General features: G+C 53.7%; 2 protein-coding genes across 2 annotated transcripts in view; one reads left to right on the forward strand and one right to left on the reverse strand.

The window, feature by feature from the left end:
* SMOX (spermine oxidase) overlaps positions 1-6,770 on the forward strand; it is a 55,308-nt gene extending 48,538 nt beyond the window's left edge. The window contains exons 7-8 of the mRNA XM_032351324.1: positions 4,840-4,971; positions 6,668-6,770. Coding sequence (XP_032207215.1) covers positions 4,840-4,971; positions 6,668-6,751 — 216 coding nt within the window. The 3' untranslated portion in view covers positions 6,752-6,770. The remainder of the gene's footprint in view (positions 1-4,839; positions 4,972-6,667) is intronic.
* ADRA1D (adrenoceptor alpha 1D) lies at positions 5,898-25,780 on the reverse strand. The gene is made up of 2 exons (XM_032351328.1): positions 24,645-25,780; positions 5,898-8,702 (listed from the first exon to the last, which is right to left on the reverse strand). The coding sequence occupies exons 1-2, from the start codon at positions 25,759-25,761 to the stop codon at positions 8,104-8,106; spliced, it is 1,716 nt and encodes a 571-aa protein (XP_032207219.1). The 5' UTR covers positions 25,762-25,780; the 3' UTR covers positions 5,898-8,103.
* Positions 25,781-25,904: the final 124 nt, after the last annotated feature.

Genomic DNA, 25,904 nt, shown 5'->3' on the forward strand with positions numbered 1-25,904 from the left:
AGGGGCCTGGCAGGAATGGGCCAAGGATTTCAGTTCCCTGGAGGAGATATTACATGGCATGATGACAGGAGCCAATGGGCATTCTTTTAGTTCTGTTTTACCAGTCTGAGGAAAGATCTACCCCCAACTCCCCAGTTCTCAGCTAAAGAGGAAGAACTTTGTTCTAAAAATTCAGAGCTACTGGCCACTCTTCTTCCATCAAAGGGAACATCTGAGAAACTATACCATCCTATTCTGCTCTCAGATCTCTTCTGATCCCAGATCCATAAGCCCGGACAGTCCAGTGAGCAGGAAGTCTTTGCTGAGGGTAGAAAGTTCCTGCAGGAATCAGGCGGATGGGGCATCATTACTGTGTCCTCAGCTACTCAGAGAGCAGTCTTTCAGACCTGTTTTGAATTTATGTTTTCTTTTTAGGTCTTTGGTGGTGTTTTAAGGGGGAAGGAGTCTTATAAAGGGCTTGAACAGGATGGCGTTTTAAGTCGGAAGTCTCTGTTCTTGATTTAAAAATTCTTTGTTACACCAACTGTGTGTATGAGTTTCAGTAGTAAAGTGAGGAGAAAATTTGTGTATGGATGACCACAGAATTTGTGTATGGGGGTAGTGCTGGGGTTGGAAATGTGGCTTTGGGATATGGGCATTCCCATGGATGGCAACAAGAAAAAGAAAAAAAAAACCCAAGAATAGAACTTTAGGACATGTCTGTATATAAGGGGCGACGGAAGAGGGACAGGAAAAAGAAAAAGCTTTCCTGAGTTGTTCGGGGCTCCTAACAAGGCAGGCAGGTCTCGATGGTAGCCTGGAATGCTGAGTGTGGGGACGGCATGTGGAAACGCCATCCGCAGAATCTCCTGGACTCTACCTCTTCTCGCCATTCCTCTCCATCCCCGTGGCCAGTGGCCCAAATGCCACCATCTCTTGCCTGGACCGCTGCAGTCACCTCTCTTCTCTAACTAGCCTCCTGCTTCTGCTCTAGTCCCTCTTTCTCTTTATTAGCCCAACACACAGCCAGAGTGACCCTGTTCACCCTGAGTCTGATCCTGTCTCTTCTTTGCTCAAGCCTGCTGAAGCCCCACCTGACTCCCTTTGTCCCACCTGGAAAGCCGGGTTCCTGCTGTGATTTACACGGCCCTGTGTACTTGGGCCCCCATCACCTCCTGTGGCTGGCATCTTCAGTGCCTACTCCCCTCCTTTGCCTGATAGGCTCTGCCTACTCGGTCCTCCTTGCTAACCTTCAAACACACCAGGTCTCCTCCTCAGTTGGGACTTTGGCAGCTGCTCCTCCCTCTGCCTCCCAGAGATCTGCATGGCTCACCCCTTTACCATCTTCAGGCCTTTGTCCTACATCACCTTCTCCCTGAGGACCTCCCTGGGTACTTGGCCTCAAAGTGCATTCTCCTTCCCACCCCCAACACTTCTGTTCCCTTTCCCTGTTATGTTTCCTTGGCTTGCCACCATCTACTGTCTATTTTTTTTTTTTTATGTCGTTTACCACCCATCACTCCTGTGTCTTCTGAAATGAGGACGCTGTGGAGGTAGAGATTTTATTCTTTTGTACACTGATGCCTCCCCATCTGCCGGGCACATAAGTAGATGCTCAGTAAATATTATCAAACACATGCACTGCTCAGCGACCATTATTTGTTATTGGCTCGTGGGGACTAGCTGGTTGAAAGGCATCAGAGGGTTCCGGGGCCCCACCTGTGCAGTTCACCTCTGGGGTTGGAGGAATACCAGCTGCATAATCTGCAAGAGGTCCAGGCATTTGATGCTTGTAGGCTTGCCTTAGGATGACTCTAAGTTGTTCCCTGAGAGCTGAGACATAAAAGCTCTCAAGATTGGTTTCTAAGGGTTCCAGTCTGAAATGGGTCCATGACAGATGAGACTGGAGGCAGGTAAAGTGAACTTAAAGGTGTAGAGAATGACAGAAGACTGGGGCTGGAGTCTGAGTCATTTGGATGAGTGGACATATCATGGGAACAGAGGTAGGATGTGCAAGGAGGTGAAGATGTGGACTAGGGATGGAGCCCTATGCCAGAGGTCTCAATCAACACCTCTTCCTATTAACGTCTCTGCTCAGCATCTGAACTCACTAAGGGACTTTCAGACCGCAGTTTGACTTCCCATCAAGTTCATTTGTCATCATGAAGATATTGGCTTGTATATATAGTTAGGCTGTATTTCCATTAAAAATTAGTACATTGGGGTGCCTGGGTGGCTCAGTGGGTTAAGGCCTCTGCCTTCAGCTCAGGTCATCATCCCAGGGTCCTGGGATCGAGCCCCACATCGGGCTTTCTGCTCAGCGAGGAGCCTGCTTCCCCCCCGCCCCCTCGTCTGCCTGTCTGTCTACTTGTGATCTCTGTCTGTCAAATAAATAAATAAAATAAAATAAATTAGTACATTGGTCATGGGCTTCTGTGCCTGACATCCTAGTGAGTTAGGCTGACTTTGTCTGCTTACAGGAGACTGGTCACTCTGGAATCCTGACCAGACCCATTTTCTAGACTTGTACTATCAAGGACTGCACACCTTGGCTGGGCCCAAGTTCATAGAGTAAATAATACCTCCTTGAGCCTTCTGAGACACAGGCGGTGGTGATATTTCCTGCTACCCCCATTTCCTTTTCACAGGTCTCTTTCAAAATCCTATACATTTGGTCAGTCTGGGAAGATGTCCTCAGGGCTGAGGGCTTCCAGAAAAAGCCCTTTGTGTCAGGTTGCTAGTTAGAGGCGGAACTCTTCATTTCTGCTGTTGCAGATTAGGTAACAGGATACAGGCTGAAAATGTGTTGCCTGGCATAGGGAGTAGGCACTGTGAGCTGCCCGCTCCATAGCCATTCCTTCTTTCTTCCTCCTGCCAGAATCCTGATTTTGTTCAGGATAGCAGTGTGCCCAATGCAAGGCAGTGATCCTTGTTGCCCTAAAGCAAGGATTGACAAAGTTTTCCTGTAGAGGGCAAGACAGTAAAATTTGGGCTTTGTGAACCAAGAGGAAACCTCCATGTAATTTTCCCATCGTGACATTCTTTGGATTTCCTCCCCGCACCCACCGAACCTACCCCAACCATTTAAAAATGTAAAATCCATTCTTAGTTTGTGGGTTGTACAAAATCAGGTGGTGGGTTGAATGCCTGGCCTTGGAGGTTAGCCGTGTCCCTGGTAGGTCTGGCCCACAAGACCCAGCAGAGGTGTGCTGAGGGAGGGGTTCTGGGAAAGCTTTTCTTACCTTGATGAAAGCAGACCTTTCTCCTTCACCCCTCCCCCTCGTCATTTTGAATAAGAATGTGGACTATGGAAACATTGCTCATGCATTAGGCAACAAAGAGTATACAGGTCAACACACCAGAGATTAGAATGCAAAGGCCTGGAAGGGAAAATGCTAGCAACCTCCCGCCTTGTAACTTATCAAGTGAGAAAAGTAATGACCCGGGTTTAAGCAGCAGTCCATCAGTGTCCGTATTCCTTATAGTTGCATTCTGAACCCGTCTAGCTTGCTGGAGTTGTCCATGGCTGTCTGCCCCTGCCCGATCTGGGAGCATCACTCCTAGCCGTGGACACTGGTCCCCAGGCTGGTGTGTTTTGTACCATGTGATCTGACCCACCTCCATCGGCTTGCCCAAGCTGACCGGGCTTGGCCTCCTAATTAGCCAGTCCATAGACTGACCAGTGACCCATGTGGCTTGGCTCAAGAGATAAGTGGGGCCAGTCTGGGTCACTCTCAGGAGTGGGAATGGAGACCTCTTCTTCAGTTCTGGGCAGGACAGAAAGAGCTAAACACACACGGAATGGCGGAGTCCAGTGAATGGTGGGGCCCTAGCGGGAACATCACAGAAGTCCGGGGGGAGGTGCTTCCAAGGTGCCTCCAGCATATCCCTCCCTCTGCCACCCCCCCCCCCCTGCCGGGCTCCGGGAGCTCAGGCTGCTGTGGCCCCAGTTCCTGGATTTCTCCTTGATTCTAAATGCCTCCTGTGATTCTTGCGATTCTTGCTTCCTTCTTCCTGACCAGAGTAATTTGAGAATGCAGCATGCCTTTTGTTTCCCTGCTCTTGCTAAGGGGTGGCTGGGGGAAGGGCAGAGAGCCAGCTCCAAATGGTGGGAGAGTCCAGGGCAGCCCCCCTGCCTGAAGGCCCCTCCACCGCTGGCACCACCTGGGTCGGCAGGGCTCCCCAGAGAGCGACTCTGAGCAGAGCCTGCGGGACCGGTTTAGCCTTGAGGAGCATCTGGTTTTGTGCTTCTCTGGAGCCACAAGAAGTAGAAAAAAAAAAGGAAATTCTTTCCAAGTGGCCGGTGAACATGTAAGTCCCTGGGGCTGTAACAGGATGGAAATAGAAACAGGGTCAGGAGGGCACGGAGGAGCAGGGGCTCTGACAGGTCACGGAGGGGAGGGCGACTGAGGTCTCAAAACTTGCCGGGACCTGTCAGCGCCTGGAGCAGGAGGGACTAAGGGTTGGGCTGGGGCTCCAGGTGGAGGGTTGGGTGGGCTGGAAGGCACAAAGAGCAGGTGTTCCGTAGAAGTCCTGGGCACATCTGGCTCTCTGGCTGGGGAAGGGCACAGGCTCTAACCTTGTGAGGGCTGGTGGCACCATTGGGGGTGAGGGTCTTGCAAAGATAGTGATGTTGAGCATTGGGTGGGCAGTGGGGCAGTGTCCCAGGGAAGGGTCAGTGGGCCAACTCCATCAGCCCAGGATTTAATGAACACTCACACCCAGCCCTGAGCAGCTCTGGGGACAGGGAGCCCTCTCCCCATACAGAGGTAGGAATTCTATCAGTGGCCTCTAGACCTGGATGATCTTGTGTGAGCTACTAGTGAGGCCAAGGGACACTTGGGGCTTGTGTTTGAGCAGGGGATCTGGGGAGATCTTGGGAAGATGAAGGAAGGGAGAAGGTGGCAGGCTCAGGGCTTCCAGGAACTTACGGCCTCAGCACCAGTGTCCTTATCCTGCCCACATGGAGTCGAGAAGACGGCCTCGCAGGAGGCGAGTGGGTTTGAGTTTGGGATGCTTGGGAAGCATCCAAGGGGAGGGTGAACGCACATCTGGAGTTACAGACAAACCCTAGGGAGGCATTTATGTACAAGTGGTCATTGAGATGATTTGGAGTGGATAAGATTGTGTGGACAGTTGAGGAAAGGGAGAGGAAAACCTTGGGAGACATATAAGGGCAGAGAGAGAGAGAGAGAGAGAGAGAGTAGTTGGGGGCCAGAAGAGATCCCAGGGGCGTGGCTCGGGCAGGGAGAACATTGCAGCCCCAGCATGGACTGTGGCAGAGACAGAGGGGAGGAGATGGAGGAAGTGAGATGTCCCAGGTGACTTGCAAAAGCAGCTCTGGGGGCTGCTGGGGACAGAGGTCCCTGAAAGAGTGTGGGAAGCAAGGCAAGATGGGTGGCAAGAGCCCAGCTCAAGACGAGGGCGGGCAGAATGGGCTGGGGCCTGGAGCTGGAAGCAGGAAGGAGGCTTTCTAAGGATGGTGAGGGGCAAAGGGCTTAGGCAAATGCCAGTGTAGTTGGAGGCTCATTCTGTCCCTGTCCCATCTCACGGGGCCATCCCCTTCCCACTCACAAACTCCCTCAAGGCCTCACCCCATTCCTTGAAGATCGTAAAGGAACAATTATTCCCATTTTGAGGAGCGCTGAGAGAGCCTTCCCACTCTCCCAGTCAGCCTGACATTTCATAGGACTTCCTGGAGACAACAACTTCATTTTCTGTGTGTACCTCGGAGGCAGTATCTCTAATCAGATGTGTGGACTGGGGTGTCCGAGGACTCAGGAAATAGTGTGGAGAATGTACTTCTTCCAGATGTCCCCACATCACTTGTAAGAGGATTCCTCCTCCAGAAGGGCTCTTGCTTTCCCTCCTTTGCTCTGGGCCACTCTACGACACTTTGGCATGTCCTGACACCAAGGTCACCAACTCAGTGCTTTATTGATGATTAGAACTGGGTCCCTGGAGGGTCCCCGTGGCACAGCCTCTCTGGGGGCTCTGTAGCTCTCTCTGATCTCCTGGAGGCTTGGTGTGGAGGTATAGGAAGAGACAGCTGTGTGCAGAGGGCCCCTGTGCCCAGGAGATGGGGGCTGAGTCTTGAACATCAGATACATTTTGCAGATTAATCCTTGTGCCAACTGGATGTACTGGGCAAGCTGCTGGCCCCACCTGCCTGCACACCTACTGGGTTATCCAGGGCAAGGAGGACCCCCTAAAATCGCCCTTATGAATGTTCCCTCCCCAACCTGCTCCCTTGTCTGCACTGTTGACCTCCTGTGGGCTCAACTGCCCTGGCTTGTAGGAGCCCACAGTCGCCTGCTCAGAGACCCTCCCCTGCTACTGGAACCCCTGCCCAGTAGCCCAATGTTCAATTCTCCGACAAGGGGGTGAGCCTCTTTGCTGACCCCTGATTTGAGGGATGGCTCCCACCTCTGTGAGAAGATAGCAAGGACTGTCCTTCAGTGTCTCCAGCTTTAGGGTGGTCAATGTGCTATAAAGTGGGCCCTTTTTGGGGTGTGCATTATATTCCCAGCACCTGCCTTAAACTGTCCTTCCTGTGCCTTGGGGGGATGCAAGTCCTGAAAGTCTAGAACCTGCTGCAGACCCACAGTAGGAAATGTCTGCTCTTGGCTATCTTTTTACCTTATAAAATGGGATGAGAGGTCTAAAATTGTGGTGACCTTCCAAACAGATGACTTCCTCAGTACAGGATGGAAACTTCTGGTTCAAAATATTGGTCCATGTTGGCCCCAGCAACTGGCTCTTCCAGTTTTAGAACCCTCCTACTTCCAGACACCCTGGGGTATCACCTAACCAGCTTTCCACAGTCACCAACACCACTCTGACTGTATGTATGTGGTTGATGTTATCCAGCTGAAGACTGAATTACCTGCAATCTCTTGAGAATGCAGCAAGTGTTGGACATTTCACTCAAAACCAACAAGCATGGTTTAGGTAGGTGTTCTCTCACTCACCATGTATACTTGTCTACTTGGGCTTGTATATTTTTTCACGTTCCACCCATTTAACTGATGGCCACCTTCCTCACGGAGGCTCTCAGGGCATCACAGTTTCATCTGGGGAGACTGACAAAGCAAAAACTTATGCTTACGATTACTATTTGGTTCCCAAGACGAATCATGTAAATTTTAAAAGCCAACAAAACCCCTGAGTCCTTTGGTCATGCTGAAAGTCCCAGAGGATAGCAGCCATCAGTTAAAGAGATAGTTAAGTTGAAATTAGAAAGGTGAATGCAGAACCAATCTATCCTCTTGTGGGGCTTTAGAATTTGAAGGAGTTCAGAAAAAAAAAAAAAAGGGTGGTTCTTTATGGGTTTACAAGCTAAAGAGGGACTGTTTGCACAGTTTGGACAAAATAGAAGTACTCTTACCAATAAATATGTCTCAAAATGACAAATAAAACTCTCCCCATTTGATGGCTCCAGATCCCGGCAAGAAGTGATGGGCACAGGCACTATGTACAGAGTGTAAACAGTAAGGCCCTTGGGAGATAATGAGGGGCAGGGCCAGGTGATGGGGTATGAGTGGAGGAGCCTCTGTAAGGGGAGTGGGTCCATGGGTAAATACAACAGGCTTGTAGGACAGTCATCCAATCTGCCACGAAACTGATGGTGGCAGCAGGTCCACTGGATTCCTCCAGGCAGTAAGGAGAAATTGTGTCCATTGAGAAGCCCTGGTCCCACTGACTTTTTCCCTAGGGGAGGACTGGAAACACCAGGCAGGGCCTTTGGCCCCTTCTCCCCCAAGAGGAGGGGTGGGCCTGCCTTGCCACACTTGAGGCTGTCTGTCCAGGGTTCAGGGCATGGATGGGGCAGTGTTTCTCAAACGACTGGGAGCAAAGGACCACCCCTGGAACCCGCAGCCCCTTCCTCCAAAAGGAGGAGCTCCAGGCACCCGTGTCCAGGAGGCAGCCACAACTTTTCACGTTTCCCCGCCTCAGTTCCTCGGGGAGGCCCCAGAGCAGCCACCCTGATCAGTGTCCCGTCCCTGATCCGGCCGGGGGCCTCTTGAACAAAGCCAGCCTCCCTCACCGCCCCCTACCCCCGTTCCCCCACCCGCAGCCCCTTTTCTCCTCCCCCAGCACACTCCTCGGCCTCGCTCAGGGTTCTTAAATATCAGTCTCCCGGAGGTTGCTGTAGTCCGCCAGTTCGTAGGCCTGGCAGGTGGCGCCCTCGGCCACGTCGTGGGGGACTCCCAGGGACACCGCCTCCACCTCCGCCCGCAGGGTGCTGGCGGCCTCTGAGCGCGCGCTCCCGGCGCGGATCTTGTGCGACAGGCTGGAGACCTTGGCACGCAGCTGGGTGGTCGGTCTCCGGAACGGCCCGAGCAGCCGCCACTCGAGGAAGGCGCAAGACGGCTTTCGACGACCGGCGACGGGAGCCTGCGCCTCTGGCGTGTCGGGGGAGCCGGGGGCCGAGGGCGCGGTGAGGGCCAGCGGGGCCCCAGGGGGCGCGGCGTCGGGGCCGGGAGCAAAGTCAGGGCGCGGGCCTGCGGTCGAGCCCCGCCAGTGGTGGCCATAGACGCGCCAGAGGGGACGGCGGCGCCGGCGACGCCGGCACTGGCAGCGCAGCAGGCGGAGGAAGGCGCGCTTGAACTCGCGGCTGGAGCAAGGGTAGATGAGCGGGTTCACGCAGCTGTTGAAATAGCCAAGCCAGAAGATGACCTTGAAGACGCCCTCCGACGGCTTCAGCTGCGGGAACAGGGAGCCTGGGGAAGGGGAGGACAGAGAGTCACGCCTGTTAGACAGAGGCTTGGGGAGAGGGAATCCTAGGTAGCCCCTGGGCGCAAAGGCGTCGTGAACTCAGGTCTCTCAAGGTCTCTCTTCCCAAGGGGTCCCTGATATAATTCGAGGGGTCCATGAACTTGGATGAGGAAATCATTTTCCATTTTACTCACTTCTACCCGATATTGTTCATTTCTCTCAAGACGAGTGTCGGCAACAAACCTGTGCAGGAGGAGACCGAGCCATATGCAATCAAGGTTCTTGGAGCTCAAAACGGGTGCAAGATTGGCAGTTTCCTAGGATTCGACCTGCTATGAGCAGTTCCTGCCAGATATTTTCCTGTCACATTCAGTTGTTGCAGACGCTTTGAAACGCTGTCCACGCTGCTCACTATTTGGAAACGACAGACATCCGAATGCACCCCTAGATCCTTTTACTGCCCTAACCTAGAAGCAAGTGACTTACCAACTCACAGATTTCATTCACAAATATTTTGATGTGTTCGACCAAATCAGTTTTCTTTGCAATTTCTTGTATTTTAGTTTATGCATTTGAAAGCATAACCCTGAGAAGGGCCCCCTGCCAAGCTTTGCCAGATGCACAGGGCTGTCTGTGGCACTAAAAGGGTAAGTGCCTTTGAATTAAATGTTGACCAAGGCGTGCCCCACGTCAGGCACTGTGCTGGGCTCACATCAAGCATGGCCGCATTCCCTGAGCACCCATGTGCATAAACTACCAAGGAAATGAAGACAGGGTGATGGTAGTGCTCAGCATGGAGGCCGGGGAGCTTCCAAGGTTCTCAGAGGATGGACAGGAGTGTGGTGAGATGAGGAGGGACAGAGGGAGACAGCAGAGGAGGGGACAGGTGGGCAAGAGGAGTACAAGTTGGGGGCCTGGGAATGTCCTGTGGGATACACCAAGAACAACATCATTTGGGATAGATGGTAAAGGGCCTGAAGTACTGGGAATTTCCACATGTATTTGTGGGTAGTTTGGAGCCATGGATGTTTTCAAGCAGGTGGGAGACAAGAGCCTAGAATTAAGCCTCAGTAAACACAATGCCCATGGCTGTTGGAATGGAGGTCAGTGGGGCCATCCCAGGGAAAGTGGTCAGGGAGGGCTTCTGGGGGTAGCTTTGAGGGAGCTGAGTGCCAGGCAGGTAGGGGTGCGTGCACTAGGACCTGAGCTCTGTCAGAAAGATCCTCCTCCCTGCCCACTTCTCCCCTGTCATCCCCATCACTGACCTGAGGGGGTCATGTTTTCAAAAGACACCCGACAAAACGCAAGGGCATGCATGACGCAGAAAGCCAAAACCACTCTCGTTCTCACATCCTCAGCAGCCGCGGGGGAGGGGACGGTGACAGGGACATCCCACCAGGGACAAAAGTTGTAGGTGCCCGTGAGACTGAGTGGGCCAGGGCCAGGGGGCCTTGACAAATCTTGGGCCGTGCTCTCTCCTCCCTTGGCCCCCAGAGAAATGAAAGCAAGTCCCCTATTGAGGGGGCAGAGGCACCATTACCCCCTCTCTGACCTGGGAGCACTTGCCCATCACCCACCTCCTACCAAATAGAGAATTCTTGGTGCCAAGACCCACAGTGGCGGTGGCAGTGGCAGAAGAAGGAGAGTTGCCCAGCGTCACGAGGCACAGGCCATTGAGACCGCAGTCACGCAGCCCTGAGCAAGTCTCACGCTTTCTGCGAAATCCAGTAACAGTTCTCTGGAAGGGACGTCATGAAGATTCACGCATTTCAGGGCGCAGAACTTCGCAGGCTCTTAATAAACACTAGTGTTGCTTTACTTCCCCTCTCCCTCTTGGGTGGCTTTTGAGGGAGGACAGCTCCGCCCCAGGAAGAGACCAGTTCCCGGATCTGGAGAGTAGCCAGAAACAGAAGCCAAGACCTGGTAGGTTTGGGGGAGGCGGGGGCATCTGTCAGCATATGCTGAGGAGGCAACTTCCCCCTGGGAGCAGAGTTAGACAGTTGTCCCTGGCCCTGGGGGCCACCAGGGTTGACTTCAGCCCCCAGGAAGGTGGCCCTCTGAATAGCATCCCTCGGTGGCCGCAAAGTAAGACACAGTGCTGAAAATAACTCTGACTCAGGCCACGGTTCTTTTATATTTAGCCCAGGATGACAAATCAGTGGACTATGCATTCAGCTGCAAGCCCGGAGCTGGCCGAACAGTGCTGTTATCGGCGTGGTTTTTGCTCAGATTTGTGGGCAACACAGCATATTGTGAGGATGCCCTCAGCCATAATAAACACTGTTCTATTTTATGCTCAAGCAACCTGTGCAGAAGCTTGCTGCAGACCTGGGATCCACACTCAGCCTTCCTGCCCCCAGATTTTCTTCCTTGTCCTGCTGAGCTTCTTGCCTTACTTTGGGCTTTGGAAGCAGACCCCGAGACAAGGATTCAAGGGCAAGTTGCTCATTGTGAGCAACTGGGGTGCAAAGCCACTGGAAGCTCTGGGACACCAGGAAGTCCAGGAACCTCAGAGTGGTCCCAGCAGCGGGGTGAGGGAGGCAGGGTGTCTACACCCTCATTCATCAGGCACGGGTTGTGCTGCTCCCTGAGGTGTTCATTTCCCACGCTTCCTGCCTGCTGTGTGCGTGGATGATGAGAGTTTGGGTGGGTGGAGCCGGGCAAAGATGCGGGCAGGTTTTTGGATGGAAATTGGTTGATGTGGCCTGAATGTCCAGGGGATGGCATGGAGGGGACACTGACAGCATCTGGTGTTCCATGTGCTTAGCTTGAACCTCTGGCCAAGACCTCTGGGTTCCAGGGGGCTGCGAACCCATCCCTGCTCTTGGCATGCATAGATGAAATGGGGAGCTGCCCCAAGACCCCTGAGGATGGGCCCTTGGCTCATGGGCATTGTCCCTGCAATGCCACCCAGCCGTGGGGTCATCAGTGGACAAGCCCCTTTTTGGCCACTCCCAGCTTTCTGCTCTCCCAACCCCTCTGACTTGTGGTTACTTAGGCCAACCTTGTCTATATGCCTTCTCCTCTCTCTCCAGTGGCCTGGCACCCACCTGTGCCAGCCCCTGAGCCCAGCTACAGGAAAGCCCCAATGAGCAGTTGGGGGCTCTGAGACAAGGCCACTGTCTCTCAGTGCCTGGCAGCCCCCTTTCCTGCCCTGACCTGGCTCCCTCTCCCACAGCCTTCCCTGCCAGCAGAAAGCCCAGCCCCACTAACTCAACTTGGCAAATGTCACTGGAAACAGAGGCCTGTGTGGGGCAGCCTCCCTTAGCCTCCCACCGCTCCTCTGGCTCCCGGCTTCACACCCTCGCTCCCCTTTCTCTTATGGCTCCTACTTCCCTCAGCAATCTTTCGTCTTCCTGTGCATCAGCTGAATGGCTGCGCTGACTTCTCGCCGCCTTCTGACCACAGTGGCCTCCCCAGGCTTGCCTGGGTGCTTTTGCTCCTGCTCTTCCCGGATTGTACTGCCTCCTTCCACCTGTTAGTGCCAGCTCCAGCGACACCTCCACCTGGAAGCTCTCTGCACACCACCCTTCCCAACTCCACAGTTAGGGGTACTTTCCCTATAGCACATCTTCTCACGTCTAAGTGCCAAGAACATAGCAGGCGACTATCAGTTTCCTGTCTACTTTATCTTTAAAAGAAAAAAACGTTTATTTATTTAAGTAATCTGTATACCCAATGTAGGGCTTGAACTCATGACCCTGAGATCAGGAGTCAAATGCTCCTCCCAGATAAGCCAGTCAGGCACCGCATGCCTATCTCATCTCTAAATGGTAAGCTCTCCACATGTACTTGGCCCATCACTGGTGCTTCATACATTCCAACCCCTCTCTCTGTCACACCCGGCATCCCATCCATCACTAACTCCTATTGGTCCTGGACCCTCCCCCCTTTATGCCACCCCCTGGCCTAATTATAGGATTATAAAAACAATCCTTTTATTATTATTATTTTTATTTTTAAAGATTTACTCCTCTATCTTGGAGAGAGAAAGAGAGGGGAGGGGGGCAGAGGGAGAGAGTCTCCAAGCAGCCGAGCTTGGAGCTGATGTGGGGCGATCCCACCACCCGTGAGACCATGACCTGAGCCAAACCAAGAGTCAGATGCCCAACGAACTAAGCCACCCAGACGCCCCTGGCGGCGGGGGGGGGGGGGGGGGGGGCGCTTTTAAAAGATAAACCTGAGCATTTCCTTTCTTCACTTAAAACCTGTTTTCCACTGCGACTGCAGCCTCTCGTCCTCTCTTTCTTATCTGCACTTGGACCTTCTGCCAGCCCTTGGATTTCTCCTATCATCCCTGCTTAGCTGAGTCTCCTAGTCACTCACCACTCCCCCCATGTTCCCTTCTCAACCCTCCCATGTCCACATCCTTCTGGATTTGGGCTGTACGTATTCACCCAGACTTGAACTCTGGAGTGATTTACCCACTCCCTGAGTATGTTAGGGTTCCCGAACTCAGCTCTGTCTGGGGCTTCCAGGGACCTGGTTCCTCACCCCCAGCCTGCTTTCCCCAAGTCCAGGACCATCTCCTTGAGCCTTTACTCCACCCTTTTGCCTCTTCCGGAGCCGCCGATCACTTCCCATTTCACAGAGGAAAGAGCAGCCAAGAAGTTGCGCACTTGCTCAAGCCTTCCTCACCCCACCTCCTTGGTAAGAAGGAGGTTTCTCCTGCCCAGGGTCAGCATGCCTCCTTGTGTGGTGGTACCCTCCGTCCATCGGTCCCCTTCAAGCGTGCCCCTGTCCCAGCTGCACCCTCTCTGCTGGGTCTCGGGCTACAGCCTCATCCCCTCTCTCTTTTCTGCCCACACCTGCCTACTTCCCTTCCCCACCTGCTTTTCGCTGCTCCGCTGTAGAGCCCTGCTCCTCCTGTCCTGCGAACACAGCTCTCATCCACCCCTCCCCCACCGACTCCTCTGGTCTCACCCGGTGCCATCTCATCTCCCAGGGCGCTACACTCTTGGATTTTCTACTCCGTAGCCATGACCTCTGCTGCTGCTTCTGCACATCCCCACTGCTAAATGTAAGAGTACCCTTCTCCGAAGTCTGGAATCTCTTCCCTTCACATTCTCCTGGTGATTTCATCCCAGCTCATGGGTTTAAATACCAACTTCAGATGAGAATGCCCATAAGTTCTATCTCCAGCTCAGACGGTTCTCCCCAGACTCAGGTCTAACTGCCTCCCAGACCTCTCCACTTGGGTATCTATGGCCATGTCACACTTACCCTGACCTCATGAAGCTTACATTTCACTAGGCAAGGCTGGCAAGACATGGGATAAACAAGGAAAATGAAAACATAGCAGATAATTAAATATGCTAAGGAGAAGTAAAGCAGGGAAAGAAGCTAGGAGGTGTGTATTTGTGTGTCTGTGTGGGGTGGGATAGATTTTGGATAAGGTAGCCAGGAAAGCAGGACATCCTGCTGAGGATATCACATTTGAGGAAAGGGCTGAATAGAGCATGTGGACACATGGGGGGGGGAAAGCTTTTCAGGCAGAGAGAATAGCCAGTGCAAAGGCCCTGCAGTGGCCCTGGCATGTTTGCAGAACAATGATGAGGGTAGTGTTTACAGAAAGGAGTCACCGAGGGCAGAGAGGAAGGACGCAAGGTCAGAACTCAATAGCTACCCTCCTCCCCGTGCGTATACTCTGCTTTTTATCCTCAACCCAGCAGCTAAAGCGATTCTTTAAAAATATAAATGTATGGGGCGCCTGGGTGGCTCAGTGGGTTAAAGCCTCTGCCTTTGGCTCAGGTCATGATCCCAGGGTCCTGGGATCGAGCCCCACATCGGGCTCTCTGATCAGCAGGGAGCCTGCTTCTTCTCTCTCTGCCTGTCTCTCTGCCCTCTTGTGATCTCTCTCTGTAAAATAAATATATAAAATCTTTAAAAAAATGGATCAAGTCACTCCTTAGGTTCCAAAACCCTCTAAGAGCTACCCTTCCCCCTCCCAGTAAAAGCCTACAACCTACACAGCTCGACATGTGGCCCCCAACCCCTCTTCCATCCTCCCTTCCTAACCCCCTGACTCTATTCCAGCCATACTGCCCTCCATTTTACTTCTTGGATATGCCAGACACACTCCCACCACAGGGCCTTTGCACTTGCTTTTCCTCATCATCTTCTTTGCCCAGATATCCACAAGGCTCGTGTGCTCACCTTTGCAGTGAGGTCTCCCTGGCTTCTCACGTAAAATCGAATTGCCCTCCCCCACCCCAGCACTTCCCATCCCCCTCAACTGGGGCTATTGCTCTCCGTGGCACCTACCCGCCTCCTCCCATACTGTTTGAGTTTTCATTTTGTCCAGCATCTCTGTCTGCGGCCAAGTCCCCAGGGCAGCACTTGTGCCTGTTTTGCTTGGCACTACACTCCCATGGCCCTGAAGCCCTCCTGAGCACACTGAACACACAGTAGGTGCTGGGCACTTGCCGAGTTTGCTCAGTGAGTCCCTCTTCTCTACTCTCCGTGTCCAACTGGCCATCATGCCAGGTGCCTTCGATTTTGTCTCTAGCAGGGTCCTTCCCTTCACCTCATTCCTGAGGCTTTTGCTTAGCCTGGCGTCTCATTTTGTTTGCATGGCTGCAATGGCCCCCAAGGGTCCTGTGGCCTCTCCACTCCGCACACAGCTGCTGGAGGCTTTTTCTAAAATTGGTTTCTCTCCTTAAACCTCTGAAAACTGCAAGTGGCTTCCAGCGGGTCTGAGGACTAACCCCAAGCTTTCTTGTGTTGCAGTTGCAGTCAAGTTTTTTTTTTTTTTTTTTTAAGATTTTATTTATTCATTTGACAGAGAGAGAGAGAGAGAGAGACCACAAGTAGGCAGAGAGACAGGCAGAGGGAGAGGAGGAAACAGGCTCCCTGCTGGGCAGAGAGCCTGATGCGGGGCTTGATCCCAGGACCCTGAGATCACGACCTGAGCCAAAGGCAGAGGCTTAGCCCACTGAGACACCCAGGTGCCCCTGCAGTCAAGACTTTTTAGAACCCAGTGCTGTCTGCGCTCCCCTCCAGATTTGGACAAAAGCTGAGAGATGAAGCTGAGAGCAGGTCCTCCTACAGGGGGCTGGGCTCCTTCTGCCTTTCTGCTTGGCCCCAACTGTTTCGTCCTTCCCAGCCCTCGAGCCTTGGGGCTGGCGTCCTCCCCATCAAGCCTGGGTTACCTGCTCTTTTATGCAAGTCCGCAATTTAATAAAATTTATTACTGTTCCATCTACCCTCCTAGATGATCAGTTTCTTGAAGGCAGCAATGAAACTGATGGCTGTTTTCATCCCAGCCTCTAACACAGGTGCCTGACCCTCAGTGGGGGCTGAGGGATCACCTCTAGGCACCTGTGAGGAGTAGTAAGAACACAGGTGGGAGATGAGCACAGACCCAACTCCTGCTTGCTTCTCTCTTCTCGGTCTTGCTCTCATGCGAGTGTCCCATCAGTCTTGCTCTCATCTGCTTTCCCCCATTTCCTATATTGGGGAGCCTCGGTCAGGAGTCTAACCTAATGTTGAGGGGGGCTGGGTAGCCACTAGCCACAAAAGGCAGGGCCTCTCTCTTATGTCAACAGGTAGGCTCATTCTGTGGCATGGTGGCCGGGCCAACCAGGCCCACACATTGTTGGGGAAACTGAGGCAGCCCGTGAGATTTGTGTTTGCAGCCTTGATGATCCCCAAGCCAGCCTCCACGCCTAAGGACCAGAGATGTCCAGGTCTAGGAGATGGAGATGCTACTGAGATGCTGGTTAGGCTAGAGACGGCCGAGCTGGCCGAGCCTCGCTGGGGAATGACAGTTGTGAAGCCATGGGGCGGGCTGTGTGATTAACAGCTTTCTTCTGGCACCACCAGAAGGGAACTTGTTCTTGGCAGAATGTCAGAATTCACAGCCAGGCTTGCTCATAACTTGCAGCCGACCATGAAATATCAGGCTGCACCCCAGCCTGCCCCTTTCCCACCCATTCCATCACTGGGGACTTTTCTATTCACAGGCAGCCTTTCTCTCTGGCTGGAGAGATAGAGTGCAGTTAGAAATACCACATTCTCCTGGATAGTCAGGTGTCTTCTCACCAGTAGGGCTGGGAGAGAAGGAATTCCCCACCCCATGCTGCCTTTCTCTCTCCCCTTCTCTCAACTGCTTGCTCAGTGGCGCTGACTCTGAAGCTCAGTAGTTCCTCTGCCAAGAGAGCCTGGGACATCTGCTGCCGGCAAACCTCTTTGCTATACTGTAAAGGGTCAAATAAACCTCTCTAATCAAGCACACTTGAGCTGAGACCTAAAGACCCCGAGGGGGGACTGAGCCACACATCAACGTGAGGAAAGAGAATGCCAGACAGTGGAAGGGCATGTGCAAAGGCCCTGAAGCAACAGGGAACCTGAGATGTTGGAGGACAACCAAGATGTTGGGATCACTGGAACAGAGAAGGGGAAGGGGAGAGTGGTAGGAGATAAGGTCATTTTGAAGTGGGCACAATCATGGAAGGCTGTCAGGAAGAGGTGACCGCCCTAGGGGCCTGGTCTCTGATGGATTGTGTGAACATGAAGGGGTGATGTGAGGGCACCATGGGGCCAGCTGTGTCAAGCCAATTCTCTTGAATTCCTTGCAGTGCCAGTTTTCCATGGTGAGAGGTAATCGACGGATGCTCTGGCTCAAGATGGACTGGGAATAGATCAGAAATCCTGTGCCCCCCTGTTTGCCTTAGCACTCATGAACTCTGTGGGGCTGGCAGAGAACTATTTGTCTGGCCCTGGATGCCCTTCTGCTGTTGGGGGGATGTGGGCGGAGGGGCGGCTCCTAGGTACATCCCGTCAGTGGTGTACTTTTTTTTTTTACAAAAAAAATAAAATGTACTAGCTCTGTCTGCTAATTCAGGGGCCAACTCAGTCTCACTGAGCAGCTGAGAGCTCAGACGGTGATCTCTAAATGATCATTTGCCACTAAAAGGGACCGAGGCTCTTTGAAGAAATGGCTGCTTCTAGGTTCTGGGGGAAGAGAAGTACGAGCAGAACCTGAGACGTCTTATCAGGTACCGGGGCCACTGACCACTCGTAACAGCACAAAAGGGAAGAATTCTTGGCCCAAACACTGAAACTTACTCTGATTGAGCCGGTTCACAGGAAGTACACGGACCAGAGGGACACACTGAATGGTCCTACGGGGACACAGACTCCAGACCGTGGGCACCTGTTCGGGCCACATGATCTGGTTTCTTCACTAAGTAAATTGCAAGGAAAAGATGGGAGGAGGGGAATCTTACCAATTAAAGAGACCAAGGGGGCAAATCAACCACATGCAACATAGGCACCTTTCTCAGATCCTGAGTCAAACAAATGATACATTTATGACGTGACTGGCAACATCTGAACACTACGAAGACCATATTTGCCCTTAAACAACTATTTCTATGTGTTATAATGGGTTGTGGTTATTTTTTCAAAAAAACTTCTTGTGTTCTAGAAATGTATATTGAAGAATTTATAGATGAACTGATAAGGCTTCTGGATGTTCTTCAAAATAACCCTCAAAACCAAAATAAGACAAAACAGAATAATCCTCAGTGCTGGGATGGTGGGTGGAGGTTGGGATGCACCAAGGCTGGGCTTGGGTTGACATTGTGGAAGCTGGGTCCTTGGAATCAGAGAGAGCAATGGCAGGGGCTGGGGGGAGGGGGACTAGGGAGCTGCTGATCCATCAGCATAAATGAAGTTTCAGGGGCACCTGGGTGGCTCAGTGGGTTAAAGCCTCTGCCTTCGGCTCGGGTCATGATTCCAGGGTCCTGGGATCGAGCCCCGCACCGGGCTTCTCTGCTCAGCGGGGAGTCTGCTTCTCCCTCTCTCTCTCTGCCTGCCTCTGTGCCTACTTGTGATCTCTGTCTGTCAAATAAATAAATAAAATCTTAAAAAAAAATAAATGAAGTTTCACTTAAGATGACTACATTCCAGAGCTTTACTATGCAACACTGTGTCTACAGCTAACACAGTGCATTGTACACGTCACAACTTGTTAAGAGGGTAGATCTCAGGTTAAGTGTTCTTATCCGAATAAAAGAAAACCAAAAAGAAAGAGTGTACTGTGCTTTACCACTCAGACCCTTGGCATGGGGGATGTGAAGAGGCTATGAGATCCACCACTTCTGCCTTCTACACATGTTTACTGAGCACCTACTATGTGCCAGGTGTCACAAAGGCACAGTTAGGAGATGTGATGCCAGCCCTTTTTCCAGGCTTTTGGGCCAGGAGATATTTAATGGCATTGCTGAGGACCTGCCACCAAGCATCCCTTACCAATCCCCCTGTGGCTGTAGACCCCCACGTGACCTCAGGGAACATCTGCAGAGGAGTCCTTTGGCATTTGGCCAACGCTCAGATGCACATGAGGAATCGACCCCCTCTAGCCGGCTGCCCACGCGTGTTTGCCAGTCTGGACACTGACTCCTCGGCGTGGCTAAAGCCTGTCTTCTGCCTCCTCCCGCCTTCTCTCTTTCTAATTCAGGCATCGGATTATGACAGTCAAGTTATAAAGTTTTAAGAGTATAGCTTGATGACTTACATATGCACATGCTAATGTAGTCCCTGCCCAGACCAAGATCTAGAACATTCTCAACCCTTCGGAAGGTTTCTTTGCTCCCTCTTCCAGCCAATACGTATACCCACCAACCTGACTTTAATCATCAACTAGTTTTGCTGGTTTCTTAACTTCGTATACACAGAATCGTGTAGATTGTGTGCTTTTAATTTCAGATCTGGCTCAGCTGGTCCAGCATAGTGTCCCTGAAATCCATCCACATTGCGTTATTTTTCCTAGCTGTATAGTAGTTCAGCAAATTTAACAACACAGCACAATTTATTTACTCCACCTGTTGATGGCATCCTGTCTCATCTCGGGACTCCTCTTGCCATGGACTCTCCACTTCATGCCTCCAAGGCGACAGGCCCCTCTACTTTTCTATGTCTGTATATGTATAGTTTCCTCTGTCCTGCCACTTTGTGATATGTGTAAGAATACTAGCAATTACAATGTCCTGTGATCAAAGCATGTACAGAATATTTGGGGAGCAGGAAGGAGCCCCTAACTAAATCCAGGGGTGGGCAGGATGGCGATATCACAGGGCCGAGCCTGACCGGCCGGGAAGGAAGCCCAGGAATGGCTCACAGATGGCTAGATGTGGGGTCTGGGACAGCAGCTGGGCTGTCCCAGGACTTCTGACATCAGCCTCCAGACAGCTTGCCCACCTTGAGGCGTGTTTGGGAGGGCGCCATGGGCTGTGAGCCTCCGAGGCTACTTTGCACGAGCGAGCACATTCAGAGGCCAATCAGGCTCAGTGACCTGCCCAATGGAAGGGAGCTTGGAGGCAGGCATAATGGGAGGGGGGCTGTCATGTCTGTGTGTGTGTGTTCCAGGGGACAGGTCCACCTCTGGGGATGGCTAAGGGGCCCCTGAGCCTGATGCAGTGAAGTGTCAGTGCCATGGGAGCCGCAAGAGAAGATGCGTCTGGAGGTGCCTGGGAGAGGAAGGGAGCTCTTGTGCAGATGGGCACTTGCTGGGGCAAGGTTTCTCCCCAGTTTCTCTGTTCCCCTCTTGCTCACAGGGATTTCTGCCCCCAAAGGCTGGCCCAGACCTCTGGGGGTGAGAGGCCTCCCGCACAAAGTGCCCTAGGGCAGAGGCTTTCATCAGGGGCCCTTCCCACCCGCCGCACCCCTACCAAACCCCCTTTCCCCAGGGAAGTCTGCAGGCCAGAACTGCTGCCCCTCTCCCTATGTGCATTCTGTAAGTTTGGGTTCCTCTAGGTGTCAGAAGGGACTTTTACATGACATCCTGTGATTTTCTAAGGCATCCAGTTCCACGTCAGCTTGCTGAGGTGAGAGCAGGGGCTGCCTGCCTGTCTTGAGAAGGGCTGCCCAGAGCCCCTCCTCCAAATGCCCCAAGGATTGGTGACCCTATATTCTGTCATTCAGCCTGGAACACCTTTGAGGGTGAAAGGGGAGCATTGCTAGTAATCATACCACTCGGCAGGCATAACAGGGCTGTCCTGGGCACACCAGGGGGCGTGGGCACGCTGATGGAGTGAATGGCTCAAGCAGGTGGGGACCCCCTCATGAGGGCAAGTGACGCCTCTTGCATCCACACACAGCTCCCGGGGTGCCCTGGAAGGAGCCAATACCTTCCTTCCTGGCCTTGTTGACTGGCATCTAAAGGTCAGACAGGTGACAGACTGCGGCTGTGGCTCGTGCTTCTTCTTGGTTTTGAGTGTGGACAAGCGGGGAGGGGCACCCTGGGTCTGTTGGACAACCCCTGGGTTGTGGCCCTACTAGGTGCCTTCATTTCCATGGGCTATAGCCCTGGCTGGCACACACTGCTCTTTCTCAAGCCCTCCACCTCTGGTGCTCATCACACCTGGCCTGGGAACAAGGGTCCAAGAGGAGGGAGATGCCACTCTTTCTGGTGGCCCCCTTCTTGACCACTTTCTGGTTCCTTCAAAGTGGGTGCTCCCCAAAGCTCTACCCCTAGCCCCGCTCTTCTTTTTGTCCCTCCATCCTCTTTCTGTCCCCATGCTCCTGCTTCGGTAACCACCCCCTTCTTGGTGCCTTTTATCTAAGGTTTCAACCTCCTCCACCCTGGCCATATCTTGGCACTCCCATACCAGCATATGCTAGACCCTTGGATTCCACATTCCTCCCCAGAGCTGATGCTCTGAATTGTCCCTGCTCCTTCAAAGGAACTTCCCTTCTCCCAGACCTGGGCCCAGTGCTGGGGGGGGGTGGTGGTGTCTCAGGACCTCCTGGCTGGTTCTCCTTTCTGCACAGCCCTCAAGCCACTGCCACCCCCACTGCAAGCACCACCCTCCCAGCCACACCATGGCAGAGGCAAGATCGGAATATTCTGTCTCCCTGCTTGGCCTCTGTCCTGGTTGCTCACTGTTGCCAGATTCCACTCAATTCGGCGCCACCCGCGGCCCTGGGCTCTGCTCTGGGGCTCGGGAGGCTGGGCACAAACCAGACTGGTAGGAAGGAAGAGACAAGGATACGCTGGGGGGTGGGGGGGCCCACGCCAAGTGTGAAGAGCAGCAGAGATGGAGGGATTAAAAAAGAGCCAAAGGCCATGGAAATTTAGGGATGACTTCCTGGAAGAGGAGCACATGCTCTAAACCTCAAAACACCCCCCTCCCCAACAACAACAAAAAAACCCAAAACCAAAAAAAACCCAAAAACAAAAAACAAAAACAGTAGGAGCCCTTTGCAGTGTTGACCAGAACAGTGAAAACTATGAAAAATCAAATGCTCAGCACAAGACTGCGTAACACCCCATGGAATATTCTCGAATGGAATACTGTACTGCTGCTACAGTGAACCAGCCCAGGTAAATCTCAGCGAGGTAATGTTGCATGAGAAAGGCAAACTGAAGAACGGTGTGCATGGCATACTGCCAATTCTACACATCCTAAAGGCAGACAAGACAATACTATACATTACTATGGATACAGATATTTGCGGTAAGAGTATAAAGAGATGAATGGGGTGACAGACTCCAGATTTACCTCTGGGGAGGGAGGAAGGGACCGCAGGAGGGAACTTACTTTTGTCTGTGTTCTATGTCTTTGTAAAGAGAAACAGAGAAAGGGATCTGAGGCAAATATAGGAACATGTGAACAGCTGTTCTGTATGGGTGATTACGGGTACAGGGACCCTCGGCCTAACATTTTCTCGTTATCTGTGCATCATTCTGTAACTGGAAATTTCAAAAGAAGTTAAAAGAACATTATGGGAGGTGGCCTTCTGTACACAGCTCCATCATTCCCTATGGGGGTGCAGTGTGAAGTGGGGGGAGGGGTGAATGAGGGTGGGCATGGATAAGGAAGGGGTTGGTTGATGGGAGAAAGGAACCTGAGTGGGGAGCTTTGTGGGGAGGGTACTAAATCTGGGGCAGGTTTCTAAAGGAGTGGGGACACACTGACTTTCTCCTGCCTGCCTACTTGGCCCCCAAGTGTGTTGCTTAGTGTCCATGCCTCCCTACACCCTCACAGCAGCCTCTGGCTGGCTGATTTTCAAGTCAGCGATGTACTCAGAGTGACTACTACAAAAGCATTAGCTCGCAGGGAGCCCGTGACAAGCAATGGTTAGATTTACACACAGCAGCTTCCTGAATTCTCATGGTGGGTCCCCACGTGGGCCCTGCTACCATCACCGTGACCTTGATTTTCTAGACGAGGACGCAGAGGCACAGAGAGGTTCGGGAACTTCCAGAGCCAGTCGGGCAAAGCTGGAATTTGAACCCAGCCTGTCTGGTGCCAGAGCCTGTGGTCCTTGTTGTGCCACATTGTTCCTCATATGCCAGGCGCTGTGCCGGCACTGTGGATTTGAAAATGACCCCAGGCCCTGCCCTTGAAGAGCTCTGGGGCCAGTGCAGGGCCGGGACACCAAACAAGCAGCACGCAGGAGACAGTAAAGAAAGAGAAACTTGGGCCCCAAGGGAGAGAGACCAGAGAAGGACACAAGAGGGCTGAGGCATCAGGGAAGACCTCTCTGAAGAGGGGACATTTAAACGGAGACCTAAAGTTAGCCAGGAGGGGTTGTGGAGGGCAGGTGGGATGGAGGGAAGAGCAAGTGCAGGAGCAGGAGCTCGATGTAGGTGAGGAACCGGAAGAGGGTCAGAGAAGCCAAAGCATGCAACAAGCAAGGGGCAGGGAAGCAAAGCCATGAGGCCATCACCCGGGGCCCTCCTCCCAGGAGGGGAAGCACATGTTCGGGTTTGCCCCCACTGTCCCGGTTTGTGCCTGGGATCCCAGCATAAATATTCATAACGTCTCGTTTTGGTTTGGACAATAATAAATTTGAAGGTCACCCTCTCACAGGCCATGGTGGAGAGTCTGGATTTTGTTCCCAGGGCAGCTGGAAAGCATGGAGGGGTTTTAGCGGAGAGTAACACTCTAATTTATAATATAAGTTCACCATGGCCGCTGTGTGGAGAGGGCCTGCAGGGGAGCAGGAGGGAAGCCGTTGTCCCCTTCCTGACTCCGCTGCACAGTGTGGAAGGAGCGAGGCCTGGGCAAGACAGGGGAGGCCCAGCTTGAGCCGGCCGGGGTTGCAGCCATGGGCAAAATGACTCAGGGCAAATACGTCCCCAGAGACGATGCTCCCCTTCTCCTCCCTATGCTGACCCAGCCCCGAGGTTTCCAGGAGGGACCTTCAGGGGGTGGGATGAAGCCCCTGAGAACAGCTGCCCACCTCCCAGGACTGCAGGGAAGCTGCTGAGAGAAAAAGGAAAGTTCTGAAGAGAGCCAAAGGACTCAGTCAATGTCAGAAGCAATGATGAACGATATTAACTTTGCATTTGATAATTTGTCCCTATCCCCTTCCTTCTGATCCCACACAGCCCCCTCCCTACCTACAAGAAGAGATTTCAGAAGTGAGAGCCCAGAGCATTCACAGACACCAGAAAGGGAGGGTCTCCTGGCCAGGAACTGAATGAGTTCCTGGAGAAAGCAGGTGACTTCGAGTCCCTGCTGAGGTACGGGCTTGGGACACCAGCATGCACTCTGACCCCACCACTGGGTACTGGCATTTGTGTCTGTGAATGTGTGTGGCATGTGTGTGTGTGTGTGTGTGTGTTGGGTGGGTTATTTAGAGGAACATGTACACTGCTGACCACATCCTATGGAGCAGACATCCACACAGATCTCTTATATTTAGGGGTTTGGGAGTGTGAAAACAAACCCTGGGCTTGTCATGGCCATTGAGAGGGGAAGGACAGAAGTTCAAAGCTTGCAAAACGAACCCTGCAAGCACGAGGGGCCTCTCTTTTGTCGACCACAAAGTTCACCTGCCCAAGACACCAGGGAGGTTGCTAAGTCAACCTTGTGTGCCCAGGTGAAGAGTCACCTTCCGCCTGGGAAGGCCATCCCAGTCCGGGTGCCGGGAAGGCACAGCTGCAGGCTCAAGGAGCAAAGGAAGGGGCTGGTGGGAGACGGGTCACTCACCAAGCGGTAAGACGAAGAAGAAGGGGAACCAGCAGAGCACGAAGACGCCCACGACGATGGCCAGCGTCTTGGCCGCCTTCTTCTCGCGGGAGAACTTGAGCAGGCGCACGGATAGGGAGCTGCGGAAGGTGTGGCCCTTGGTGCTGCGCGGGCCGTGCGTCCCGTCGGCAGCGCCGGTGCTGGCTCCGCGACAGTGGATGCGCAGCACCACCTCAGAGGCCTTGCCACGCTCTCGCTTGACGCCCGCCTCGAGGCTGCGCGTGGTGCTTCGCGCTACCACGTATACGCGGCAGTACATGACCACGATGACAGCCATGGGCAGGTAGAAGGAGCACACAGAGGAGAAGACGGCGTAGCCTGCCTCCTCCGTGATGCCGCAGAAGCGCTCGTCAGGGGGCACGGGCTCTTTCCAGCCCAGCAGGGGCCCCACGGACACCACGAGGGCCACGGCCCAGAGCAGGGCCAGGATGGCGGCCGCCTTGCGCTCGGTCATGATCGCGGGGTATTTGAGCGAGTGGCGCACGCCCACGTAGCGGTCCACTGAGATGGTGCAGAGGCTGAGGATGGAGGCGGTGCAGCACAGCACGTCCACGGCGGCCCACACGTCGCAGAAGGCCCGGCCGAAGGCCCAGAAGCCCAGGACCTCCATGGTGGCTGAAAAGGGCAGCACCGTGGCGCTCAGCAGCAGGTCGGCCACGGCCAGGTTCACAATAAAATAGTTGGTGACTGTCTGCAAGTGGCGGTTGCAAGCCACCGAGAGGATGACCAGCAGGTTGCCCGCTACAGCCGTGAGGATGAAGGCGGCCAGGAAGACGCCCACACCCACGCCCTGTGCACTCACCACCAGCCCCCCGACGGCCGCTGTGCCGTTCACCTCGCCGCCCGCGCCCGCGCCCCCAGGCTCCCCGGCGGAGCTCTGGTTGTCCTCGCCGCTGCCCGCGCCCACCACGCCGCCGCCGCCGCCCGCCGCGGCTCCCGGCACGCCGCCCACCGCTGGGCCCTCCGAGGCTGCCGCGCTGCCCGCGCCGCCCCCGCCGCCGCCCGCGCTGGAGCCCCCCGCGCTGCTGTCAGGGCGGGGTCCCTCGAAACTGACGCTCAGGAGGTCGCGGAAAGTCATCTCAGCGCGCGGCCGTCGGGGGCCGGGCCCGGGCGCAGGACAGGCGGCTGGCCAGGAGAGGGGCCCCGGGCATAGCCGCGGGGCTCTGGCTGCAGCCCCGCGCGCGGGTCCCGTCGGGGTCCTGCCCGAGTTCCTGTAGCGCC

Source organism: Mustela erminea, chromosome 7, assembly GCF_009829155.1.
Source record: "Mustela erminea isolate mMusErm1 chromosome 7, mMusErm1.Pri, whole genome shotgun sequence".
Lineage (NCBI taxonomy): Eukaryota > Metazoa > Chordata > Mammalia > Carnivora > Mustelidae > Mustela > Mustela erminea.